The sequence below is a fragment of the Ips typographus genome, linkage group LG6 (assembly GCF_016097725.1).
Source record: "Ips typographus isolate SLU linkage group LG6, UJ_Ityp_2.0, whole genome shotgun sequence".
Taxonomy (NCBI): Eukaryota; Metazoa; Arthropoda; class Insecta; order Coleoptera; family Curculionidae; genus Ips; species Ips typographus.
The window spans coordinates 3,999,496-4,018,992 of NC_138427.1; the positions used below are offsets into that span (position 1 = coordinate 3,999,496).

Below are 19,497 nucleotides of genomic sequence, written 5' to 3' on the forward strand. Positions count from 1 at the left end.
ATTGGCAGGAAACTGAGCCTCGTTTTAATTAAACTGGAAGTATGGGGTATCGCATGCTACTGAACACAAAATCATAATTCAAGTTGGTGCGGGTATATATTTAAATCAGATTTTGCAAAAATAACTCTTTGTTAGTAGAAAATGTGATAAAACTGCTTACAGACCTTCATGTCTCAAAAATTAGAGACTAATAATTTAAAAATAGCGAAACTTTCTCTTGTTGCAGAAAACTCAGGTAATGTTTATTGAGTTCATTATATTTGACTATTCGGACAGACATAATGGTTATCATGCAGGTACTTTTCAGTGGACTATCTTGTTTTCCAGTTTATATATGATTGCTAGTTAAAAATATATTGATTTTTAGGAAGCAACGAAATCTAGAAAAAAGTTAACTTGTCGGGTGACATTGCTTTAATTTATATATGAGTAAAAACTATTAAAAACCCATCAATGTGCATTAAGCTAAAAGAATAGTCGTGTCATAAAAGTTGGGTCTCGGTGCAAAATATTTTTGCTTTATGAATACTTTTTAGATAACAGCAGAAAACCATTTATTTTTTAGTCAGTTTGATTTTAGATCGAATAATTTAGTAGGTAACTATTTAATTTAATTTAGATGCAATATTAAAAAACTAAAAACGTCTACTTATATTTATAGAAAATGTTAACTTTGATACATTTGTGCCTGTTTTAGAATATTTTTTAAATGATTTATACTACCTGTCCTGTCTTCCAGTACTAGGTGGATATTATAAATATAAATTTTAGTGGGTAATATAAATTTTTCTCTCCACACTTTGCAATTGCCTAGGTTATCCCAAGAAAGTTTCTGTGACTACCAAACTCAAGTAAATCATTTGTTTCAGTAATATGTATATAATTTCACCAGAAATAATTTGTCATTCATCTATCTAATCATCAGTCTTAGCACATCTGAAGAAACGTGAATGTATTCTACTTCAGCAAGATGCTAAAAGTTTTGCTATAAGAATGCTTACATACAAGTTGATATTTTTTATGAGGATAACCCTTTTTAACGCTCCAGTGTTTTTATAGTGCGCCACTGATCTAGACCCTTTTCTGTTAATTCTTTTGTCATGTATTTTTGTCCACCATGTCCCTAAACTAACACCGAATAGGCGGCAATAAAGTCGAATTTTTAATCAAAATACGCATTTAATTCGAAAAAAGTTTGTTTCTTTGTAACAGGTTTTTAAATTTGTAACTTTTCTTCACAACATGCCTAAAATCTGGGCTGTAGTAATGAACAGTTGAAACTGGTTTGAAATTGGAAAAATGGTTGTTCAATTTTAAAAACAAAATTCTGAGTAAATTTGATCGTTACCCCCAAAATGATACTAGTCAACTGTGTTAGGTTTCAATGTCCTAACTTGAAAACATCATAACAATCCATACACGTTTTAATTTGCTCGAAGTAGCTGATTTTTTAAAGTTACAAGAAATATGCCTCATTCCCTATTCTAACAATCAAAAGAACGAAGTTTGCTGATATGTGTAACCTTTTTAAATTTGTATTTGGTACAATTTTGATATTTTTAGATGTTAATTGCATTACTTTTTAATTTGGTATAATGTTAAAAACGTTATTTTCTCTTTAAGTAAAACAGTGATTGTGGAATATAATTTTCATGCCCCAAAGTGTTGTTAATTCTGTGTTTTTGATCATTTTGAACACTCGGTTGTAAAATCAGTGAAGTTCACCTCCAAAAATTAATTAAACCTACTTATTTAAAAAATCTAATTACTATAATATTTACGGATGGTTTAAAAACACCCCGTAACTTCTATCAGTAACAGGTATTGATTAATCGCCAAACATGTTTGAAAACATCATCCAAGATAAGATGATATAAAGCGAAATGTTCTAAAATTATTCCAGCTACCAATTTGCACTGGGTTGAAACGCAACAAATTTGCAAAACATTTGTGTATATCCTGTACAACCATAAAGTATTCGCTTTTCAGCCTTACAAAGTCCCTTTTGATTATTAATTTTGGTCAAGTCATTTTGGAGATACAGAGTGTTTCAGGTTGTTCAGATTACTTATTAATTGTCTCATATTTTACACTTAACCATGTCAAAATCTTCTGAGTTTTTCTAAACAATCGGATAACTAGTTAATAAATAAAACAAAGATGAAATAATAATGAGTTTATTTCTTTGGTAAAATCATTGGCATAATATGCAATACGCTAATTTTTGTACTGTACATACAAACAAAATCAAATTGGCACCTCATTAACTATCTCTTACAATCTAGCATTTGCCGAATTCGCTAAATCCTTTTCAGAAAATTAACATGTATATGGCAACAACAAAACAGTAATACTTATTTACACTTAATATATACAGTTAATACAATATAACAACTCATATTAATAGTTATACTGAAACTAGATATGCAGTCAACTTAAAACGTGTATTGAGTTGCACCCCACCAAAATTTTGTTATTTAAATACTATAAATAATGAAATACTAAAACAATAGCACTGTATGATTGTCACGTTAACACAAACCAAAACAGTTCATTCCAAATACTTTTTTTGGGAGAAAAGTCTTAAAATAGCTGAAATCTTCAAGATTCTTTGTCGTCTAATTTGGTTTATGTTAATGTGATGTAAATTAGTTGAGATCAGTACTGTTGGCACTAGTAATCTCATTAGGGTGTTCAGGTCAATCAATTAGCCTTCCCAGTTAATTTGAACGGATGAAGTTTACAAAAGTGCTATTTGTAGTATCAAAATAGGTGAAAACAAAACTAAACAATTATCAGTTCGGTTTAATTAATACAATCATTGTTCCTAACAAGTTCTACAAATATATTGCACAAGTAGAACAAAAAAAATGTCTTATTATCTAGCAGTATTGAGCATTATTTACAAGTATTAGCTTACACTTTAGAGTATTTATATATTTATGTACAAAATACTTAGATAAACATATTAGCAGATTTAAAGTAGTACCTACTAAAATTGATTTGTTTTTATCAGCCCTAAAATGAGATTTCTGTATAAACATCGTACGTCGTATACAAAGTAAAACAAATTTGATAAACTGAGACTATTCGTTTGTCGACTATAATAATTCTTAACTAGAATTCCTAAAAATTGTGGAAGATACTGATTTCTTGAAACATTTCCTGGATATTTATACTCAAAATCATCGAGATCAGCGAGTGCTTTAACTGAAACTTCGGCAAACCAAATACTAACCGCAAACACATCATATACAGAGTTCGCCAAAAATCCGGACATATCATAACCTATAACAATAACTAGATACAGAGACGTTACGTCTTTGGCATCTTACGACTGTAGCTATTTACACGGACAACATCACAGTCATACAATTATCTACATTTTTCAGCTGGGCGCCCCAAAGACATGGGACCATTTTCAGGTGTCCTGATCCTGGAAATCCTTGATTGGGATTGGTCGACTGTTGTCCCGATGCGGACATGTTGTTGTTCATATCACCATTGGTGGGCGGTAAGGGTGGACGGTGACCGTTCATCATTTGGCTCGGCAACGGAGGCTGAAAATGATTATGTCTGTTAGTACATAACTTACAACAAGTCAATTTTGACGATAAAAAAATATGTGCAATATAATGATATTTTCCTTTTGATTGGCCGTTTCAGTTAATAAAATTACACTCATGTATGGTGTTTTAACATGCTGACTATTTTAAAAATGTTCCTTTATTATATTCCCAAATTTCACTTCAATCGGATAAGTATAAGAAATTCCTTAAGTATCCGAGGCACTTCAGATGCAGGAACCTTAGAAGAATAAATGTTGTGAAGGTGACAGTTAAAGAAGCATATAGATTACCTTGCTATTACATTTACGTCATCCTTATTTTCTGTGATTTCTGGGACAATTGATATAGATTTCAAACAGCAGCTTTGGCGAGTATGATATTTAGTTTGGCTTTATAAATGGATAGTAATCAAGTCGTTTTATTACAAACATTTTGTTGCGACACGACTGCCTGTAACCTGCCGAAAACAGTTGGTTTTTTAATTTGTTTGTTTTGAAAATAATATCAAATGTAGTGTTACCACTTACTGATGATTGAAACACAGTAAACTCAAAGGTGTTGCCACAATAATTTATTTTGGAGGCCTATTTTGATTAAGCCATCATCAGACCAAAAACACATAGATTTCATCCAAGAAAGCCCACATTTATTAATACAGTAATTTTAAGAACTGTCGTCTATTTAGCAATTGAAATAAAATAAAACAGTTTTTACTTTTTGCTCCTTGACTTATTGTTCTGAGTTTGTAGATACCACCAAAATAAATCATTGTAGCAAAGGTAACAACAATTATTGCTTTTTGTATTAATAATTATTAATAGAAAAAGTAAGATAAAATCCTACTTACGCACTTACCGGCGGTATGGACGTTTGCCTTTTCAGATGAGAAAGTGGAGGAGGATTGTAAGCCATATTTGCAAACACCAGTCTTTCTTCATAGTCGTATTCACAGAGTATTTTGTTTTCGCAAAGGTAAAATCGATCCCCCACGCAAAACCTGTAACAAAAACAAAAGTGTTAATAAAGCTATAAATGTGTGTGGTTAGTAGCAATAATGTTAACTTAATTATGAATTGAATTAACATAAAGCCATTATCGGAATGACAAAATACCGCGGGCGAGAAAGCTCTTAGAAATCTACATTTTCCTCGATTGTAAAAGAAAAGAGCCGCTCGTCTCAATCGTGTGTTGTCTTTTAAAGGACTTTATAAGCCATCGGGGAAATCATTCCGGTGCTCGACATCGCGGACTATTTGAATTGTGATAGATATATACATGTGGCCTATTCTCCAACGGTCTCAACGTACCCATTTCCTGATTGTCCTGCGACGTCCCGCTTGTGATTTTCCTGCTTTATTTCAAATACAGCGATCTCGGAAGGTAAGCCTGGCAATGCACTCATATCTTTCTTCTCTTTTCTTTTCGGACGGACACGGAATTAAATTTTCACGATCTGTCTAGTCAATTTTCCAAATTTATGCCGCTCGAACTATTAGGTTGATATTGAACGGAATTTTGTTTGTGCATATTGAAACTTTATCATGTACGGGATTTTTGGACCCTTGGATTCTTTTAATATTACTCTTTTATATTTGTCGAAAATCCGTTGTCAGTAGAACGCTTGAATAAGCAAGTAGTCCAAAAAATGTGAGATGGGAATTTTGTGTAGGTCGTAACACGTTTAGCACAGAATCAAAGCAAAACTGTATATTTGAATAGACAATAAAAACTCAAATAATAAAAATACTTTCAGAGAAATTCAGATTCTTTTATTTCATCAGAATTACAGAGGGCATCAAGAAATGTATTAGTAAGTATTGTTATGACTTATGAGTGATTCTCACTTTTATGGCTTATCATCATCTTTAATAAGATATCAGATTCTAGACGTACTTTTATATGAAACGTATTAATTTTTGAAATCTTCTTCTGCTGCTGCGTGTCCATTAATGGTCTTTATTGATTATTCTCAAGACCTCATCGTTGGTTCTTCTTGCAGTCCATGGAATCCTCAGTACACGCCTATAGACCCACATCTCGAATGCTTCCAGCTTTTTCATAATGCTCTCCTTCAGTGTCCATCCCCTCATGCCATAAAGCAACACTGTCTAGACATAGCATTTGACAAATCTAATTCTCAAGCCAAGATCGAAATCAGTATTGGTGAGCACTTTTTTGAATTTTATGAACGCACTGCGGGTATTTTCATTCCGGCATCTGATTTCTGTGTCTGATTTCCAGTTTTCACACAGCCACGTTCCTAGATATTTAAATTTATTTACTGGCTCTATTGGTTGATTCTCATATGCTTGACTTCAGTTTTGAAATTCTTGTGGCTTTCGAGTAATTATCATGAATTTAGTCTTCTTGGTGTTGATATTGAGGCCCATGTTATCTGCAATTAGTCAACTGTGTCGTCCGCATAACCAATATTGTTGATCCATACACCATTCACTTTAACGCCTACGTTGCGTTCTTCTAGGGCTTCCTGAAAAATGGCTTCAGAATATAAATTAAAGAGAAGTGGGGAGAGAACACACCCTTGTATAACCCCTCTACAAATTGGTCTCGCTTCCGTGAGATCGTTACCAACTCTGACTTCAGCCAGTTGGTTCCATTCCAAATTTTTAAATATGTATTTAATATGTCAAAATAGGAAAAACCAATAAAATATTTAACATGATCACATACAACATAAATCTGCAGTGTACTTAAGAAATATTTGCAAGATCTCTTTCACGTGATAGACTTAAAAATGACATACCTATAGTAGCAGTTAACAAAGCAATGGCTAAATATACAAAAAATGAAACAAAATTTACATCACAACAAAATAGTGACAATGTTGCCAGAGTGTTCTCTTGTTCCCTTTGTTTTATACTACGACATCCTGTATATCAATAGCATTGACTATATTAGTAGTAGTATATAGTATTGCAAAATTAATGACTGTATTATTGTGTGAACGTTTGTATAAGTTTTACCCAAAACTATGTGATAAATGGAGGCTGTCTTGGAATATGTTTACTTAGGTCACAAAATTCAATTTGGCAAGAATCAATCTTCTGAAATCACAAGAAGAATAGGCCTCTCCTGGGCAGCCTTTGGCAGACTAGGATTTATCCTTAAATCTAGTGAATTTCCTATAAATTTGAAAAGGAGAGTGCGTGATGCCGGTTCTCACATATGGACTAGAGACAATGACAATTACCCGCAAATTTGCCAATAAACTGCAAACCACCCAACGAGCAATGTAGAGGGCTATGATAGGAATCACTCTAAGGGATAGAATCCGCAATAAGGAAATTCGTAGAAGAACTAAAGTGACAGATATTCTAAGGCTTGTGGCACAACTGAAATGGAGATGGGTACATAGGATAATAGTTTGGCGGCCAAGAGAGACCAAACGGAGCATTGGTTCCGGTACGATATCCAGAATGTTGCAGGAAGGAATTGTACCCGGACTGCTAGAAATAGGAAGGCGTGGATGGATTTGGAAGAGGCCTACATCCAGGATTGGATAAATACGGGCTGAGAAGAAGAAGATGTGATAAATGTCTAGGTTTTTAAAAACGCTTCATTGTCCTATAACAGTTTGGCAAAAGTTCTATTGCACATAGAGTTAATGAAGTTTATTATACAAGGTGTTAAAATGTTAATTATCATCAAGTTGAGTGAAGAATTTACCTTTTTACTCTCGTAATTATAATAAACAAAATATTGTTTTGCTTTAACGCTTACTTTCACGTGAACAGTTTATTTGATCTGCTTTAAGATTCGAAAAACTAAAAAGTCATTTAATGCTGAATTTAAAATATTCAGAAAGTAGTTTGAACTAAAATATTGTAAATTTCAACAGCAGCGACTGTTTTTTTTGAAAAACCTAAAATTGAATGTAAGAACGAATTTTAATCTGTTTGGATCATACATCAAATTTTCCTAAAGAATGCGTCCATTTATTAAAAAAGTTGAGCACATATGCACAGTTTACAATGCAAATTAATTAACTACCTATGCACGCTTTGTTCCCCGGCGATTCCGAGTTATCTCGGCAAAATATTTTCACCGGGCGCTTAACAATAATACAACCCCAAATTACGACTGATTGTCAACTTTTGTTACCGCTAGATAGCCTGCCTGTGCTGCGCCCAGATTTAATTTGTACAAACATAAATTTGACAATCAAGCAAACAATGGCCGCTTTATCGCGATGTTCAGATTTTGACATTACGAAAGCCAGTTTAGGTGGAAATCGGCGCTAATAAACGAAAATATATGGAAGCGTTATTCGAGACCATTGTCCGCTCGGACTATTATAGTAATATCTGTATTCTGCAGATTTAATGGGCCACAATGTTTCGTCATTTTAACGTAATTGAAAGGGACGTCTGTAAATTGATAACGTTTGCCGGCAATTCGGCGCATGAAACTATCGGATTGTCCAATTGCGCCTTGTTATATGGACTTTGAAAAGCAATTTCACATTTTTATGTGCCCATTGTTTGGCTTTATGAACGGAAATTTGCCATCTCCTTTAGTTAACTCTGATTTTGTTTAATTACGCTCCAGGACCATACTAGATTACATCGAGGCCAATATTACCTGTTTATATTGTTAACAAGACCAACACGGTAGTTAGGCAGCTTTAACAGGCTGGGAATCTGCACGCTCCCCTATGACAACCGAAGGACGGACCTCATTATTTAAGTATAACGATACTCAACAAAAAAATTCAGATGTCCGTGAAATTGCAATTTTTATATTAAAAATCATGCAAAGAGAAGAAGTTGACACTATTCTAATAATTACAGTATAGATCTTTATGTGTTCTTGCTAAAAATACTGTATCGTCCGCGTATCTCAGATTTACTGCCATATCGTTAATTTTAATGCCTGTATCCTGCTCATCAAGTGCTTTATTTACTATATCTTCTGAGAATAGGTTAATGATGATTGTTGAAAGTATACATTCTTGACGTACACCTTTTCGTATTTCTATTTCTTCGATTCGTATTACTGCCTGATTTGGTCAATCCATTTCTTTTATTAAACTTTTATAAATTGTATGAGTGGATCTTGATTTACGCCTAAACATGTGACAAAACATTGAGCGAAAACAGTGCTTTCCTTGTTCATAAACCTTTGGGGAATCCAAATTGTGTATCGCTGATAATAGTGAGCTATGCGTTCATCATTTTCGATTAACAATATTGTTACACCCTGTATTATGTTTTTGTTAATTTCTTCTCATTTTGTACGTGAAAACTTGCCTGTGTTTGCTTTGTATCTAACTAAGTTTCAAATGTCTGGTTTTTCGTGCATTTTAAACGAAACAACACTAACTGTAAATCAAAAAAAAAAATAAAAAGAGTTTAAACAAAATGATCATATCAAAATAAAAATTTTAATGGGAAACTAAACAAAACTAAAATTCTGAAATCATTGCCAATTAAAATAATTATAACTTTTTCGCCATTATCGGGATTACATTTTACTGTCTCCATTGAATTAGGTTTTTCCACTTTTAAAAGATTTAAAATGAAATCCCTGTAGAATTGAAATATATGTTAATTGAATATAATCAATTTAAATCCTGATGAATTTTGGTGGTACTGTTTCAATAGATTATAATAATTATTATATTATTTTAATTATTAAAAAGATTTCAGAATGGCTACATTTTTTAATATTTTTATGAATCTGTTAAGACAGTATACTTTGAAAAAATGCTTATTTACAAAATTAATATTATTCTGCAATTTGATTTTTGAGGTCATTTATAATCCAGTACTAATATTCTAGACGGTTTTCTGCAGATGCTATTCAACAAACACTGCTTGGAATGACAATACACAGAAACCTGGAATAAAACATTCTCTAATATGCAAAAACTAAAATGAGTGTGGGGATATTTGACATCAAATGTCAAATATATTGTAGTATGCTTAGTGGAAAACATACATATTTGATCACAATAAAAATGTGGTTCGAATATAAATTGCAAGAGTATTGCTCTAATTTTTTGACCCGTTTATTTGTATTATAAATCCCAATTGAATGAAATACCTGGAGATCATATTCACGCCACAGTGTTTGTAGTTCGTTACACAAGTTAATAGCTTATAATGGACCACTGTGTATATAAAAACCCTATTTGACTCCTAGACTAGTTTAATAGCACAGAGGCGACGCGTCAATTGGACGTAATAAGCGGAAGAGAGAATTGCTAGTAAGTATTGAGTAATTGCATATTGGAAGCCGTTTGTCATCCTACGCGCCGCTCTATGGATTATATCGCCGTTTGTTTTTGTTACAATGCCGGACTGCCGATAAACTGTTCGTAAATCACGCCCTAGTGTTAATTAAAAAATGTGTATTGGCCAATCTGAACTCAATACTAGAATCACATGTTAATATCGTTTTATTTATGGGCAATTTTTACCCATAAAGTTCTTTGAAATGTAATGCACGGAACTAAGCTGATGAATTATATTTCAAAATCTGTAAAAAAATAAAACAGTCTGATAAAATACAGCTTTTAACTGTAGTTTAATGTTAGTTTAGCATTTGCTTTTTTTTAGGACAAAAATGCATGTTCTCTAGGAAATCTCTCTTGAAAAATTGTTGGTTTCATGCACCAACCATAATCACGTAGTCTTCTTCACAAAGTTAATTCAGGATAATCAAATACCTCTTAAAATGTTTTCAATGTAGAAAACATTCGTTATTGACATTCAATGTTGACTCAACACTATTCTTAACTGTATCAAGGAAGAAACTAAGCAAAACGTTCGTTTACAGGGTTGGACTTTTATATAGAAAGAATGTTACTTTAACACCAGGTTTACTGTCTTTGTGTGAAGAATAGACTGAGAAACTTCCTTGCTGATTTTCTTAGCTTAACCCCAAATTGATTGATCGGACAAATTTACAATACGAAAAGGCGTCAGATATCAGATATGTATCTTGTCAGCCTTGCTGTTTAATATGAAATAATATTTATTTTTAGACACTGGAACCGGGACCGGTGGAGTCTCTATTGGCGGAACCAAAATTAACAATCTTTGTTTCGCAGATGACACCGCCCTACTACCAAAATGAACCAGAGGAACTATACCCCGATTAGGAGACTTGAAACACCAAGCAATGAATATGGTCTAAATTAGATATCAACCATGAAAAAAAATTATGGTTGAAGACACTCACAGACCCCAGATATAACAAAAGTAGGACGGTGCCAAGTAGTACATCAATTCGTTTACCTGGGTTAAATAAAATGCAGAACAGAAATTAGCAAGGGAAGCAATAAAGTGCCTGGAAGTGCCTGCTGGAGAAGAATGCTTCGAGTCCCATGGACGGCAAGAAGAACGAACGAGTCTGTCCATAGAAAAATTAAGAAACCACGGCGACTATCCCTAATATAGTGAGACAGCCTTTACGGATCAAAAACCGGTGATCAGTCTTGCTCACAGTGAAGCAAAGAGTATCATCTCGAAGTGGTGCAACAAAGAGCTCTCCGGCTCATGGCTGAGAATGCCGGGAATGGTCCATTCCAAGGATTTTATGAAGGGTCCGTCCAAGATTAAAACTAAAAATCCGTCTAAAAGTCTACATTCACCGGATTTGAATGGAAGATGATGCTGAATGCCGCTACTGCATAGAAGACGAATATTCGGCAGCGCACCTGCCTGCTATCCAGATTTCACGCTTTTAGGCAGGAGGCACTCCGTCCAGAGGAACTGGACAACCTCTCGTCCAGAAAGGTGATCCGGTCATCAACTAATCACTAATTATCTCTATGATATTTGCATGTCACTAACCAACTAACTGTTGAATCAAAGTTTAGGCTAACGGTGCATTCGAGGATAAGTGAGCTATGATTGAAGAGATCATTATGTGAGCTACAATAGATCGACGGGCGCCATGGAGGGAAGCAATTGTAATTGTGTTAACATAGCTTAACATCCCAGATATTGAGTCTACTAAAATACTTCGGCCACGTTACAAAGTGCGATAATGATGATTTAGAGGGGTTGGTCGTCTATGGCAAGGTGGAAGCAACTAGACCGAGAGATCGTTCCCCATGAAGATGGTTTGACCAAGCCAAGAAATGCATTGGAATAAGTTTTAGAAAAGCTGTCCGAAATGCACTGTGTAGGATAAGTGGGGAGAAGCAGTAAGAAAAGCAACAACACTACATTACCATCAGAATCGTCTATGTGATCACTACCCTTCTGTCAAGAGCGGTCAATAGCTGAGTTACAAAAGACAAAAGTCACAGTTTAAACTACAACTAACATAAGCTTGGCTTAAAGTACGACGATGCAGTAAACCTTTAGGCAACATTGTATACTCTTAGATCCAAAAAAGTTCTCAAGCTGTTCCTACCCGATTATAGAAATTTCATAAATTTTTTGATATAATGCACCAATGACTTTTCTTCTCTTCAAGCTATATTGAATAAATGAAACCGCATTTAAATTAGTTGGTTTAGAATAACAAATTCCGTTTTATTGTTGAATGGTGTTAAATTCTTGAATCCTATTAGTGTAATTTCTTTTGTGTGAGTTTAATAGAGCGTGCTAGTGAATTTGAAAAAATTGCATGTCAGCCATCAGAATATACACACAATACAAAAGCAAGGGTTAAAAGTGGTAAATATTGTTCGCTCAGTTTACATAAACCGTGATACCAATTAAAAACCGGCGTTTGTGCATGTTTGTCCAGCCGCAACCAGTCTATTCAACCATAACGTAATACGGTCCTGTGTAGTTGCATATATGAATAAAACTCCAGAATGGTAGGTAAATGTCTCGGTAAATGTCCTATTCGAAGTAATGTTTCTAAATTAAAATACATTGTCCAGGCTGAAACGCGAAACGAGCGGGGACCATTATTGTCCTTCCCTATCGGTGTCCTCTTTGTTTAGCATGTCGGCTTTCCAGGACCTGAAATATTACTGCGGCCACCCATGCAAAATAATCCACTTTTATTGTTTGCAATTATTAATATATTTAACTGCATTACGTTGCGTCCACTGACGATATATTGTCATACATATAATTGCAGTTTTTGTTTCCGATTGTGTTTTATTAGGCCATTGTGCGTTTTATATTAGATTTCGTTTTGTTTTTGGCCAAATATTTGTTATATGTTTTTCGGTTAATTTGTCCATGAAATGATTGCCTTTATGAAATATAAAGCACCCCACGGAGCCCCGTATTCCCTTTTTAACTGTAAATCGTTTTAACGTTCTATTTTGAATTACGTCCTTTACAATTTTATTTTATTAGTTTGATGTGTTATTAGCTGTTTAATGTGAATGTAACAGCGAAAATATAAGCTACAAGGTCTCTAAAAATGTAGAATAAACCTCTCGATCTGCATTAGATGGTGAAGGAAACTTCTCCATGTCTGCCCTTCCCACTGACTAGCTAAAGCTTTAACCTGTTGATATTTCCTACTACGTTCTGAAATTATATTTTTGAAAGTAAAAAATATTTAATGTATTTCCCCAATTGTCATTTGAAAACAGGAAAATAAAATGCTATTTACATGAAAATCACATTGCTCAATGTGCGCTATTGCTAAGTTTATGTGAGTTAACAACAGCAGTAGCCAACATGTTTAACAGTAGCAAGATTCTTAAAATATCGATGGCATCTTTTTGATATCGAAATAAAATTGATTTCTGATTCTGCCGCATTTACTCTAAAATGTCGTTTTGTAAATGGACATTCAGGACACTTTGCCATTAATCATTCCTAGCATAGCAAATATCTCCCTTCTGAGAGCCTTGAGGTCAAAATGTCCATCTTACATTTTTTTAGAAAATTAAACATTTCTCTACATTTTTTCTCTCTTAACATCTCTCTCAAGTTCCGTAAGTAGACATTCAGGACACTTTGAATCCATTTAACTTAAGCAGCTCTCTCTTCTGAAGTCCTTAAGCATAAAACGTCTCCTTAAGGTTTTAGTAGAGAATTGAGAAGAGATTTTAGTGGAGAAAGTTGAAATTGTTGTTCAAAGACTTACAGATCTTGTCTTTGTTTTCAAAAAATCACTCCCTTCTGACGCTTTTCAGGGCAAAATATGCCTCTTTTTACAGTAGAACTTACATCAATGCATAATAAACGTTGTATGGAGTAAGTAGTAACCATTATATACGAGAATACTACATTTAATTAAAATAGCTGTGTTTCAGTTAATTCAAACTGAAAAACGCAAGTTTGATTGGAAGAACGGACTAAACCACGTCTGTCATGATATTTTAGTCATAGTTACATTAGGGCTGACGTGATTTTAAATATTCTAAATTAGATGGCGCTGCCCACTTTGAATAAATTTCAAAATAACAACTTTTTAGTTAAGTCAAACTGAATTACGTTTGATAGGAAGAAACGATCAAACCATGCCAGCCATATTATTTTAGGCTCAAACTAGTCACAGATAACGAGTTACTCTAGGGCTAACTTGATCAAATGTTCTGAACTGCTGACTTTGAAGAAATTCAAAATAATGACTTTTCAGTTAAATCAAATTGAAAAGCGTAAATTTGATAGGAAGAAACGACCAAACCACGTCAACCATATCACTTTAGGCTTAAGCTAGTCTTAGATAATGAATTACTCTAGGGCTGACGTGATCTTAAATATTTTGAATTAGATGGTGCAGCTCAATTTGAAGAAAATTTAAAATTTTTGAGTTAAATCAAAAAGATAAAGCGTAAATTTGATAGGAAAACACGACCAAACCGCGTCGACATGTTATTTTAGGCTCAAACTAGTCTTAGATGACAAGACGCTATGGCTGACGTAGTTTGAAATCTTCTGCACTAGATGGCGCTGCTCACTCTAAAGAAAATTCAAAATAACGATTTTTCAGTTAAATCAAACTGAAGAAACGATTATGCTTAAGCTAGTCTTAGATAATGAGTTACTCTAGAGCTGACGTCATTTTAAATATTCTGAACTAGATTGCGCAGATCAATTTGAAGCTTGCGGTCAATCTTCTACAGGGTGCTGCTCAATAAGTCTCAAGCTTAATATCGATATATTATATGAAAACTTTGGTTTTTTGTAACTAAAGACAGTGATAACTTACCTATGATTGCACTGTTGACACGCAAAACATTCTAAGTGATACACGTTACTTCTAGCCCTCATCACCATTTCGAATGCCGGTATAACTTTACTGCACGCCGCACAATAACCCGTATTGCCGAACAGCCTTAAATAGTCCCGTTTGCATAGAATTAAATTTGCTTTCGTATACAGAGTGGACCCGACTTCTCCCAATCTACAATCACAGCAACCGCACTTTAAGCAGTCTTCATGCCAGTACATCTCCAGGGCCTTGAGGAGATACCTTTCTGTAATCGGTTTGCAACAACCCGCGCATTCTTGTGGACTGCCGGAGCTGGTTGGCTTGGTAACCTCCGTCTTCGACACGTCCATCGTCATCATGGGGCCGTTAGGCCGGCTCTTTATCTAAAAAAGAAGAAAAATTAATGAAGCAATGTTTAACAGCCAAGTTATAAACACTAAATTTACAGGTCCAATAAGTTTCCAAACAGAAGAAAAACGTGAGTATTAGTAAATTTGTGTAATGTTATGAAGTTTATTAATCGTCGCAATTTTTATAAGACCTTATTGCTTTTTTTCCTCTTTATCAGTTGATTCTGTTCATAATAATATCTATTCGTTCGTGAGGCATCCTGGTAAATTTAAAAATCGAAACCATACCAAAATCAATGCCTGGGTGAGGAGAATAAAAGATCCCCGACCTAATTCGCGTTTTTTAATTAGCGCAAGAATAACAATTATTTGTGCAGGAAAGTACAAATTTGCTTTTTATTGTGTAAGCGAAAACATAATTAACTTTATAACGTAGAGAGAAAGGCTAATAAATGAAAAATACACAAAAAGAAATTTTAATTTTTGAGGTAATAAAGCGAAATAGTCATTTACTTTAATTAAAAACTTGAAAAGTATCCTTTGTTTTACAACTGTTCGAGGAAATAAAGACTAAAGGAGTTGATTTTTTTCAGCTTAAATTAGAAGAAATAAGGAGATAGGTTAATGTTTGTTTGCCAGAGTTAATTAAAGTTGTTGATACTTTTTGTGTGAGAGATTTGCCTGTCACTCAAAAATGTATCAATAAAAAATCAACCAAACTCCAATAAGGGTACGAGGGTTTGTCCAATCAATTGCGGCAAACATTTGCATAAAACAATATCCCCAGTGTTATATACGTATATTAATATTATATTAGAACGAAACAGAACTGGCGGAAGACCCCTGTCCCCTTAATACTCCTGCCAGTTGCTTTTCTCTGACATTTTTATTAAACTCTACAAGGTATCCGTTTGGCCGATACATACGTTCCTGCCATTGACGTATCGTAATCGCCTGGATGTTTTTCGTGCTCTCATGTAATATTAGACGGGAACGCTTTATATCAGGAAATGTTGCCTAGAGGTTGGTCATATTCAACTTTGATGATACCGGCACGGCCATAGATGAATAAATGATCACTTCGAGAATTGAAATTTTCAATTTTCAGAAGGTCTCGTTCTTAACGGTACATTCGACATAATATGCAAGTGATAGTCTAAGTTCTACTTCCAACAATTTGGAAAAAACTGATCCAATAGCGTTTGATGGTAGCACTGCCTACAGATCAATATAGCGTCTTTCAGTTGATAAATTTAACATGTAGAGAAACGGATTGGTTACGCCCCTGTTTACGGTCCGGCAATATTTTGTTATTGCCTTGCATTATTTATTTCCTTGCGTATGCTGGTCCTTTTGAAGGGAAAACTTCTTATATTAACTTCGTGCTTTATGAAAAATATTACTTCTTTTAGACAGAAGTATTCTGTTTACATCAATTCAGGTTAGCGAATAAAGTGAGAGGACCTTTAGGCCTCAAGATCAGACAATATTATAGATACTCCCAAAAAATTGTACAGAAAAAAGGTCTCAATATTACAATTTGTTATACACGTTATCAAAAGGGTTAGATATCACCAAGAGAGTAGAAAAACCTAACAAAGGATTGGCATTACAGAGGATTATGATAAGATAGAACCAAACTGAAATTTTAAAGTGTGGTTCAGTTGTCAGAATGGAAACTTTAGGGAACGATAGAATTTTACTAATTGTATTTTCTTGTTTATTATGATTTATTTAAAAACTAGGAATAATAATTGCAAATTAGGTTGGCAATACTGGTAAAATATGATTGGCCGGATGATTACACAGAGAAAAGTGAACAGCTGATTGTATTGAAGTGTTTTTAAGTCTTTTTGAGACCGTCTGCAAGTTTATTGATATAAGAGAAGTGCAACACAGATGCAAATACTCTTGTATATTGTGCCAAAAATAAGTGAGGCAGCAAGTAATGTGTAGTTATGTTTCTGAAAAGTTGTGTAAGTTAGGCTTCTTTAACTATTACCTTTGAGTTGTTGCTTTTATCACTGTGAGAGTCTATCGCTCTAATCTGATTTGTTTTGAATTTAATTTCAATGGCAATAACTTTTCCTGATTTTGGTTTGATGAAATCGATAATTTTGTCACCAGTTCGTGTTGAAACCCTCTAAAAAGTTCTATACTTTTCGATCTTTCTTCATCACTTCCGGTGTCTCTTTTGGCTGTTAATATTGGAGAAGCCATTGTATGTCTGCTTTAGATGGCAAACTTTTACGCTCCAAACCAGTGTTAAAATTATATTACTGTCTCAGTTTTGAGGATTTATTGACGGTATAAAGGTTGCATAAGTTGCCTGTTTGGTCAATTCTTTGAGTTATCTGGAGATGTGGACAAATTGCAGCTTGTTGGAGCATCCTTTTAACATCAGAAAAAAGTACACATTATACCTTGTTCTGACCAGATAATAGTCTAATGAATACGAAAATTTAACCACCAAAAAAAAAAATCATTTTTACTATGGACTATTTGTTTGAATCAAATGTTTTTTTTACTTTGATAATTTGATTAAATTAAATACATTTATTTATATCATGGACTATTATACTACTTCCCTCGGTTTAATTTAAACTGGACACTTTTTTGCAAATGTTTTACAATTCTGTGAACAATTTTATAACTTTTTGTTCACCCTAAGAAAAACACAAACTTTTAAAATAGTACAAGAAGATCTCAGATAACAATGTGCAAATTGTATAAAGTTCAATATTTTGAGTTTTGCAGGTATTTTAAAGTTCAATGTTTAGCCTCCATTTTCTCGAAAACGATGCATTTTAGAGGTATTATTTGTTTAACAAGACATATGTAGTAATATGCAAAATAGTACATTTTGAAATATACAACTTTACCACGCCACAATTTTTGTGCCACACGCTGTATAGTCCTTACTAATGCTATAATTTATAAACTTAGTACACATGATGTTGTTCACATAATTTTGCCCTTCATTTAATTACAACAGTAATTAATACATAATAAACGTAAGTGCAGTAATTCATAATTTTTTACAAACCGTAAAAAAGACATAAACATTAAATCGATATTTGGAAAAACCACTCGTTATGATTATTTTTAATGAGCATGACATTACAGTAAATGTTTTTTTTTACAAACGCTTAATTGGTTGGTTTGTAATAGTTATTGCTCTGAAAAGTTTATAAAAAATGCTGATAAAACCATTTAATTTAAAGAAACGAGTTGGATATATATGTTTACAGTCACTAGAAAAAGTAATACATTTTAAAATAATTTTTATTTAAAATTCAGTACTAATTATAAAAAGCTTGTCGGTAAAAGTTCAATGTTGCATTTTTTATAGTTTCCATGTGGCGACATATGGACCGATGGAAAAATTATTTTTGAAACGTTTCAGTTTCTTCGCAATATGAATTTATTCGCCCTCAATTTGATTATTTTATCTGCCAATACAAACGAACATTTCAATTTATTCGATAAATAAAAAGCATATTTATCTTTTTAATCGGCGGTCCGCATGTGCCTGTTGTTTCAAACAATATTATTTTTGGCAACCTTGCAAAAAGTTAATTTAAAGATTATAAGATAACTGAAAGAACAGAAATCGATTTTAATTCTTTCTTATATCCTGGAACCGTTCATGTAGCTTCGGTCGTGCGAGCAAACCACAACCTAAAACAATTATTTGAAAACAATTAGATAATAAAGCAGAATCGGGAAACCAGAGATATTTCCAATAGACAGAATATACCAATAAAGGCTAGAGTAGCGTCGAATGATCCAATAAACGGACAATATCACATAAAATCAAATACCGAATTGAATTCAGGATATTATTAATGTTACAGAACAGAGGGCAGTTATCAATTCCAACTGCTAGTAGAGACCATTATCAAGAATAGGTTTTTTTATTCAATAATCCAAACATTCCTATCTTTCCAAATATAACAGAAAATTTAATAGGTGGATATAAAAAATGTAAGCAGTTTTAAAGTTTGCTGTGGGTACGCCACTGGTAAAACGGGATTAGAGGGCTCATAGCAAGCTTTCAATTAGTTTTTTGATTGATTTCGCTGCCGCCGGGAGCAGTGCTTAATTGGAAGCGTTGATTGCAACCCAATCGTCTTTGATCTGCTCCCTCTTCATATAATTGTATGTTTAAGATTGATTATGAATTTCTTGCGGACTAGAATGAACTTTGCTTTAGTTAACGCCAGAGGCGTTCGGACTGATTTGTAAACTTAATTGATTCTCATTAAACTAATAGTACGGTACATTCCGCTTCAAAAGTAGCAAAACACACAAGTTGCTACTGCCAGTAAATCCTATAGTGGCCCTCATCTGATATGTATGTAGTGAATGTAAAGTCTGTCCCACGGCTAGTGGCAGTGACGTAATAATTGCCATTCCTTTTCTATAGTTTATCCGGCGAACCGACGGGGTAATAAAATTCGATGGGCGGC

At 33.7% G+C, this 19,497-nt stretch overlaps 1 protein-coding gene across 4 annotated transcripts in view; it reads right to left on the reverse strand.

Annotated features, from left to right (window-relative positions):
- Positions 1–2,163: 2,163 nt before the first annotated feature.
- Positions 2,164–19,497, reverse strand: part of LOC145730160 (LIM domain only protein 3-like) — a 66,677-nt gene continuing 49,343 nt past the window's right edge. For all 4 annotated transcript variants that reach the window (XM_081981203.1, XM_081981202.1, XM_081981205.1 and 1 more), the window contains 3 exons: positions 14,673–15,058; positions 4,425–4,566; positions 2,164–3,560 (listed from right to left, as the gene is read on the reverse strand). In XM_081981203.1, coding sequence (XP_081837329.1) covers positions 3,348–3,560; positions 4,425–4,566; positions 14,673–15,034 — 717 coding nt within the window. In that variant the 5' untranslated portion in view covers positions 15,035–15,058 and the 3' untranslated portion in view covers positions 2,164–3,347. The remainder of the gene's footprint in view (positions 3,561–4,424; positions 4,567–14,672; positions 15,059–19,497) is intronic.